Source organism: Quercus lobata, chromosome 1 (genome assembly GCF_001633185.2).
Source record: "Quercus lobata isolate SW786 chromosome 1, ValleyOak3.0 Primary Assembly, whole genome shotgun sequence".
Taxonomy (NCBI): domain Eukaryota; kingdom Viridiplantae; phylum Streptophyta; class Magnoliopsida; order Fagales; family Fagaceae; genus Quercus; species Quercus lobata.
The window spans coordinates 2065829-2074985 of NC_044904.1; the positions used below are offsets into that span (position 1 = coordinate 2065829).

Here is a 9157-nt window from a genome sequence, read left to right on the forward strand (position 1 = left end):
TGATGCTTTAAAAAATAAATAAATGAAATATATATTTTTTAGAAGAATAAAATAAAGGAAAAAAAATGATATACAGTACCTTAAATATTGTTCCTTAGGTTTCCCTCTTAAAATTCAGCCATACAGCTACTTAATTAAAAAAATACACTTTTATCTCATCATGAGATAAAAGCCACATGATAGAATTTAAAAAAATAAATCTAAGAAAAAACACGTAACTACTTTACCTAAGTGTTGCTGAAAATAAAATATATTATCTTAATCCAATGATAGATAGTTTTTTTTTTTTTTTTTAAAGAATATACGGTGTATGTTTTAAAATCCCATCATACTTTAGGAGGAAAAAAAAGAAGATTTGGAGCTCTTTATATATTTGGGAACCAAAAAAAAGTGCAACTTAAATTAAGATTAAGATGTAACTAATGCGGTACTCATCAACTATCAACTACTTGGTTCTAATTGCTAGCAGTTGCTTTCTCTCTCAAATAAAAAAAAAAAAAAAAAATGCTAGTGTTGGCATTAATCATTACAAGCTAAACTTAAAAATAAAAAAAAAAATAAAAAAAAGGTTGTACCTACGGTTAGCTAGGTTCACTTAAGCTTATATTGGCCCGGTCAATACTATGACTATACGATAATTTTTTGGTGATTTAGTTCAATTGATTAATCTTTTTCTTCTAAAAAATAAATATTAATCTCTTATCCTTATCTATATAAAAAAAAAAAAAAAATTCTACTTAAATAAAATACTTTATAAGATTCAAATTATATTATACTTTCTAAAAATATATAAACGATTTTTCTTTTTGCATGCAAGGATGAAGATTGAAGACAAGCTTGTTTAATTTTAGTCATATTCCTTTTGGAGCACTGATATTATGTTTAACTTTTTAAGAAACAGATTATATATATAACTTTGGTTAACTTGCTTGTTAGAAGGTTAATCAAAGTGTATTATATGCACATAGCCACGTATTGAAAATTCATTGGATAAAAAGGGCCACGTAACTCCAAAGAATGGTGATTGAAGCACATACGCCACCTAGGCTGAGTTAGTTGAGGTTTTGGTAAACGTCCTTGTACACGTCCCCTTGTATCTTTCACTGTACTACACAATGTTATATAAGCAATGAGTATGCATGAATATAGGATTTTTTTTTTTTTTATGTGTTATTTTTATATTATACATTTTTAAATATGATAGAATTTTTAATTTATGACGTTTACTACATGATGATATTCTTAATCATCAGGTCAAAACACCAATAAATTTTTATAACAAATGACAAATTTTTTTTATCAATTGAACTAATTAGAATCCAAGAAGAATATTTACTGCCGACGTTAAATCATATAAGAATTTATATCATTGACACGTTTTTTCCCTTGCCTATGTCACTCATATTCATCTTCTACAATGAGATCAGGCTGTGGTTTAATGGTGATAGGTCCCTCTCCACCACAATCTTAAAATATATATAGAGAGAGAGAGAGAGAGAGAGAGAGAGAGGAATAAACCCATGCTAATGACTGATTCAAACTTTTTTCCCCTAATACATTCAATAATGTTTATATTCATAGTATACACTTTATGATAATTGTTATTTATTATTAGGTTAAGAGTCTTAAGACGTCAATTGGTTTTTTGCGTAGATGAAAGTAGAATTTGAATATAAATTTTTTATTTGAGAACAAAATATTTTATTAGTTAAACTAATTGAAATTGTTACTTATTCAAACATTAAACAATTATAAGTTCAGAGAAAAAAAAAATCACATTTTGTTTCATAACTTTTAAGAAGACATGTTATGATTGGTGTTAATAAAAAAAAAATGTCAATAATGAGTTCAAATAAAAATGATCTTGATCAAATCACAATTTATCACATCAACAGTTATAAAATAAATAAATAATAATAATAGTGATTTTTTTTTTTTTTTTGGGAGGAACAATAATAGTGAAAATTAAATCTCGTGTTTCTAGCATTATTGAACATTAAAATAACGAAAAGATTTGTTAACGCGAGAATATCTTTTTATGGACATCAAGTTGTAAACACCATTTAGATGTGCGACTTCATAAGAAAAACAAGTACGAGTCATTTGATTTGACTATCAAGAATGCCCAATAACAAGGTTAAACGTTTGACAATAACAAAAACCTAATTTCTTTTGCATTACTCTCACGAAATATGAATATGATATGTCTTTATACTTACCAATTAGCTCTCACTCTTGAACATACTAGAAGGCAGCCCACGTAGCAAACTACAGTAGCTGAAGTTGTTAAATTAGTACTCCTTAAGACATGCCACCTTGGCAAACTGTGATGGTCTAGCATTACTAACCTTGTGATACACTGCAAGTTTCAGAATTAAAAAAAGCTTTTAGCATGAAACGAGAACCACAAGAAATGACAAATTTAAGGGGCCAAAGAAATTGAAGTCAAAGGAAAGACATGGGAATAATCCTAATCTCTTTTTAATTGAACTACTTAAGTGACTATAGCACTGAGAGACTTGTAGCACAAGTTACATCTTATGTTGTTTTCATTAAAAACGCAAAACTTCAAATAATTCTCTCCCATTAAACTATTAAATTATTAAAATAAATAAATAATATTGTGACTATTGCAGTCAGACTTATATAGTATATGCAGTAAACGGAAGCTAGCTTAGAAGAAATTTTGCTTGAATAATAATTAAGAAGCAAGCGAGCAATTAAAAATTTAGCATTATTTGTCTGCATATTGTTTTCTTATTCATTCTTTAATCCCAATTCAAATCAATTGCAATGCTAAAGTCTTGGCACTCTTGCTTCCCCCAAGAGAAATGGGGTTTTGCTGTTTAATTTAAATACAGCAAGTCGCTAACTTTCAATAAGTACTGATCACCACCTGAGAAATTTTGACATCACTGCATGGTTTGTGATAGTATTTTCTTGTAGATTTCAATAATATAAACTCTCAGGCTCAGCGTGTAACTTCAGTATTTTGTGCAATTAATCATAAGCATGTCAGGAATTTAAAGATATGAAATTAAGAAATGCACGTGATGCATTTCCAATTAAATCAAGTATAGTTTTGAGAAACAAAGAATACAAATAAATCTCTATATAAATAGGGCCTTTCTTCATGTGCCAAAAAAAAAAAAAAAAAAAAGAAAAAATATTACGTGGTATGATCAGTAACCTTATGTTTACACTTTTTTTTTTTTTTTTTTTTTTGCTACTATGTTTACACCTGTTATTTCAAGGAAAATATTAAATTTATTATCAGTTTTGCTAGCTATAAAACATTTACAAACTGACACAACAAATGATAATTTCATATCAATAACATAATAATAAGTTTCTAAATTATATTTTTGTTTTGTGTTTAAAATTTGACATAGCAGTTTGTAAGAATTATAGAATTTTTTTTTTTTTTTGGTTAATTTTTATAAGAGAATAAATTTTGTAGTAGCTTGTAGTAACATCACTCCTATTTTAAATTGTTCTCTTTTTATAGTAATGACGTGCAAAAAGTCTAGACATGCACACATTTTGCCACGTACAAATGTCAAGTAAAAATTAGATTAATTTTCATAAATACCAATGGTGGTTTGTGTAAGAATAATGTAATCCAATCACAGATTGACAAATATGTAAATTGTGTCAAAGTAAAGATTTGATTAATTTTCACACTTTGTCGCAATTAGTACACATGTTCAGTAAAGATTGAATTAATTTTCACAAAAACCAATGGTGATCTCCATATGTAAATAATATCATTCAATCACACGTTGGCAAATGTGTAAGTTGTGTCAAAGTGTGTGTAAGAGTATGTCAATAGAAGAACTCAATTATGTGTAATAGAAATGTGACTTTTGGTGCCTCTCTCTCTCTCTCTCTCTCCAGGATTGAAGTGTAAAAAAAAGTCTAAAACAGGAGGCGGTGAATCTGGTGATACTCAAGATAAACAACCGAGTGCCTCTGAGTCAGATAATGAATTTCAAGAGGCCCCTCAGCCTAAAGAAGCACCTCAACAAGCCCCTCAAATGGTGACACAGGCACCATCAAATGCTCAACAAGCCCCTCAAATGGTGACACAAGCACCACCAGATGCTCAACAAGCCCCTCAAGCAGAGACACAAGCACCATCAGATAATGTTCAACAAGTCCCTCAAACAGAGACACAAGCACCATCAAATGCTCAAGAAGATGAGCAAGTCAATTATGATGTTTATAATTCCTACATATACCCATACACGAAGCAGGACGATTACGGACCCCATTTATATAAATATGAAGTTACCCAATGGATGAGTGTTAAAGGGAACAATAGTTAGAGATGGTAGTAATTCTCGTTGGTCTGATTGACTGTTTAGAGAGAGAAGAGTACTCAAACATAGTATTTTAGATAATATAACCAAATTATAACATCCATGAATAATTTCTTATAATATCTTCTCATTTCTTTTTTTCTTTTTCATATAAATTTTATCTTCTCACCATTTAATGGGAGAAAAAAAATAATAATCTTCTTAGGTTTCGAACATATCTGCACCTTTTTTTTCTCAGGGTTATCACACCATAATTTTTTTTCTTTTCTTTTTTTTTGGTAAGAAGAAGTTTAGGTGGAGGGGAGGCTACCCCACACCAAGGCCAGGGCAAGCCTCAGCTCTCAAATAAGACTTACATTGAACTTACAAATCGTCCATCAAAGAAAGACTACTGACAGTGGGACTCGAATAACTTAATATACTTTATCAAACTAATGAAATAATGGTTTGTTTCACGTACGTACAATTGCATCATTTGGTGAAAGGTGGTAACTCTAGAGAGACATAACTCTTCTTAGGTTTGCGATAAAATACGGAGCAAATACTCTTGTAACCTTTATATATATAAGCCTACAAACATTGTATACTACGTGTGATCAGTGATCACCAACCTTCAAGAGATCACCTTCCTTCTTTGGGACTATCAATGGTATTAGAGCTACAAGGTCATCTTCACTACCATTTACGTATCTGTCAGTTTTTAGACTCCTTAAACAATTGATTAAACCTAGGTAATTAGCCAAGTTGTTACTTAGTCCAATTAAACAAGTCTAGGTTATCACAATATAAAAGATCAAATCATGCAAAGTAGCGGAAAATAAATAACACACGATATGATCACCCAGGAAACCAAATCGGTAAAAACCTGGGGAGGATTTGACCTAGCTATCCTCAAGGTAAACTTAAATCCACTATCAGAAAGAATCGAAGTTCATACAAAAGGACTTACAAGCACCCCCGCTCGACTTCCTAATGCTACCAACCAGTAGAACTTACTGACACGACCACGTGCAAGCTCCGAATCCACGGACTCCTTCTTTCTTGGATTCCCACCAGCTACAAGCACCCCCGCTTGTGTATTCTTTAAACTTTAATGGCAGCAACTGTTTTAATCATCAAGGTATAGAGAATATCTCCTCCTTGAAAACCTTAAGTTTGTGTAAAGGAAAGCTCCTCTAGATCTCACAAGAGATTTACACAAACCGCAATATGAGCAACACTAAAACGTGGCTAGGGTTAACCTTTTATACTTAGGACAAATAAGAAACCCTAAAAATGTTTTAAAACAACTAGGGCTGAGTTGGAAAATTCTGCAGAAAAGCAATCTACCCGATGTTCGATCGGTCGAGCCTAAACTTCGATCGATCGAGCCAGGCCGAAAGCCACACTGCTTTTTTCTTTACACTCGATTCCAACTTTACATTGACATACAACTTTGAGCTAACTTTAAACACTTCTAAACACATTGTTTTGATCATGGTTTGCCAATAATACAAATTAGAATTCTAAATACATAAAGTCCTAAACTTTAGAACCTAACAGTACCTCTACACATTCTAAGAATTTCTTCGCAGTGTTCTACGAGATCATTATAAACACAATTGGAATGTGTGCTTTGTATACATGAAACATGAAATTAAATTAAATCATATATAAAAATAATTAAATATATGTAGTTTTGAAACAAATAATATGCTTCAAAATGAAGAAAAAAAAAAAGGCAAAACGCAAATAACTTAAAATATAATTTATATTTTACCAACCAAAAAAAAAAAAACTTAATGTTAGATAGTAGATATAACGTTGAAAATATTTATATTTGATGAGAATCGCACATCAAATTGATTTGAAATTTCTTAAGTATTTTCATCAATAAAATTAAAAATCTAATAGATCTTTAGAGTATAATATTATATTGAAAATTCTAAATTCTAAAATTTGTAGTTTAGACTTGGCAAATGGTTATGGCTAGGTCTAGTCTGAGTTTCGAGCAAGGTTAAAGTTGGGTACAAGTTAAAAAGGGTCAAACAAAAACGAATTATTATTCCTATTTCCCACTAAGAGCATTCTCATCAGCTCTCTCAAATGTGCCAAATGCCAAATATTTGGCACATTTGACACACTAAACACAAAAACAGACCCTCATCAGCTATGCTAAATGTCTCAAAATTTTGAGACATGCTACAGTACGCTCTCAAATATGAGAGCGTACGGATAGCAATGCCATTTTGGTTTAATATTTTTTTATTCTCTTTTCTCTCTCCGTCACTCTCTATCTCTTCCCTCTCAGTCCGCTCAAGATCTCTCTCATCCTTGCTTAAGATTTCTTGCCGCCTCACCTTGCCGTCAACCTCCATAGCCCTCGCCGCCGACCTTCAAATCTCTTAATCGAGTCGTGAGTGTGAGATTTGGGATGGGTATCGATGTGTGGGTTTTGGGTCATTAATTGATTGGTTGGGTTGGGATTTTGGGCCTGTGGTTGTGGTAGTGGTTGGTTGAGTTTTGGGGCAGTGGTGTTTGTGGCTATAGTGGGTTTTGGGTCATTGATTGATCGATTGGGTTGGGATTTTGGGCCGGTGGTGGTGTCGTGGTTGCGGCAGTGGTTGGTTGAGTTTTGGGCCGGCGATGTTTGTGGCTGTAGTGGGCAGTGGTGTTTGTGGCTATAGTTGGCTGGCAGTGTTTGTTGAAGATTTTGAGTTTCTTTTTCTTTTTCTTTTCTCTTTTGTTGAGGTTTTTGGATTTGGAATTTGTTGGAGATCCAGTGATTGTGATTGTAGTTTGTGGAGGTTGATTTGCTGTTGGTGGTGATTTGTCGTTGCCATTGCCGTTGGTGGTTTGTGGAGGTTGATTGTGATTGTAGTTTAATGTGTTGGAATTTGTTTAATATTATTTAATGTGTTGGATATATTATTTTAATGTATAGAATTGAAAAATAAAAGATGTGATAAATGGTGAATTGTAAAATAGTGTGCTAAAATGATAAAGTAAGTTTTTGGTGTGTCAAAATGACATTTTTAATGAGAGAGCTGATGAGAATGCTCTTAGAGCTACATTTCCAAAAATTTATATCATATATTTAATACTTTGTAAAGTTAGGATCCCCAAATATAAGAGTTGGCCCCCTCCAGAGAAAAGTATTGATCAACTACTCCAATGAATCCCCTTCTTTTTTTTCTTTTTTTTGGCCTAGTGGCCTCCTTCCTTTAATTAAAAGAATTAAAGAAAAAGAGTTTTTAGAGTTGAGATATAGTTTTAAAAAATTTAAATTTTGTGAGCATGTTGTGAACTCCTAATATTTGGCTCAGTTTAAAGTCTAATGATGTTTACAAGTCAAATGGGGGTTTGCTGTTTAATTTAAATCCAGCATGTAGCTAACTTTCAACAAGTGATCATCACCAGGGAAATTTTATTTTCCAAAAAAAATTAACTGCTTAAGATATGTAATCAATTATTACTAATACAATATAAATTAGCATGTTAATACAATCAATTCTTTTATTGAATGGAGATATTTTAATACAAAAACATTTAATGATTATAATCCATGCCTCATGGAACAATATATCTTCTGTCAATTTTAACTTCAGTACTTCACTGTATGGTTTTGAGATAGTATTTTGTTGTAGATTTCAATCTTAAATTCTCATGCATGTTACTTCATAATTTTCTGCATTTAATCATAAGCATGTTAGAAATTTAAAGTTTATTACATTTAAAGATATGGAATTAATTATAAAACACACGTGATGCATTTTCAGTTAAAACAAGTACTATAGTTTTGAGAAACAACAAGTACAAATAAACCTAATCATTCTTTATAACTAGGGGCTTTGCTAATTGATCTTCATACGCAACACAAAATGAAGAAATTATTTAGTATGATACTATGATAAAAAAACCTTCTGTTGACACTTTTTTTTTTCCTACAATGTTTACACCTGTTATTTCAAGGCATATATTTATATTATTATCAATTTTGCTACAAATAGTTACAAAGTGATGTGACTGATAATTTCAGATCGTGATATCAATTAGTTTTTAGTCATATTTTTGTTTTTGTAAAAATTGACATGAATAGCAGTTTATAAGGCTTACATGATAAAAATTTTGTAGTAACTATTCATAACATCACTCCTATGTTAAAGTGTTCACTTTATATAGTAACGATGTGTTGTAACAAAATGTAACTCTTGGTGCCTCTCCTTCCAGGATTGAAAAGTAAAAAGAAATCAAAAACAGATACTCAAGCTAAACAACTAAGTGCCAATGAGCCAGAGAATGAATCTCAAGAAGCCCCTCAGGCTGAAGAAGCACCTCAACAACAACGACAACAACACGCCCCTCAGACTGAAGAAGCACCTCAACAACAACAACAACAACAACAACAACAAGCCCCTCAGACTGAAGAAGCACCTCAACAACAAGAAGCCCCTCAGACTGAAGAGGCAACTCAACAACAAGCCCCTCCTCAAACGGTGACACAAGCACCGTCAGAACCTCAACCGGAGAGAATCAATTATGAGCATTACATTCAATTCATTGCTCCGTACAGAATGGAGGACGATTTGGAAATGGGAGCCATTGAATTTCAACGTCAAGTTACTAAATGGATGAGAATACCACCTTATAGTTAGAAAGCAAAAGAGTCAAACTTAGTATTTTAGATAATAAAAAACCAATTTGGAATATCCATGAATAACTTCTAATAATATATCTTCTGCTTAATTAATACTTCTTTTTTATAAATTTGTATCTTCTCAACCATTTTAATGAAATATATATAACTAATTAAAATCTTCTCACCAATTTTTTTGTTTCTTAGGGTGATCATAACC

At 31.6% G+C, this 9157-nt stretch overlaps 1 protein-coding gene across 1 annotated transcript; it reads left to right on the top strand.

The window, feature by feature from the left end:
• Positions 1–4037: 4037 nt before the first annotated feature.
• On the top strand, positions 4038–8956 carry LOC115993333 (ras-interacting protein RIP3-like). The gene is made up of 2 exons (XM_031117458.1): positions 4038–4323; positions 8532–8956. Exons 1-2 carry the CDS (start codon positions 4038–4040, stop codon positions 8954–8956), a joined length of 711 nt encoding a protein of 236 aa, XP_030973318.1.
• The last annotated feature ends 201 nt before the right edge of the window (positions 8957–9157 follow it).

Excerpts from the sequence above, each read along its gene's own strand:
- LOC115993333 (XM_031117458.1), top strand. The coding sequence starts at position 4,038 with ATGGTGACACAGGCACCATCAAATGCTCAACAAGCCCCTCAAATGGTG. Across the intron at positions 4,324-8,531 it reads GAGTGTTAAAGGGAACAATA|GATTGAAAAGTAAAAAGAAA; the intron begins GTTAGAGATGGT and ends CTCTCCTTCCAG.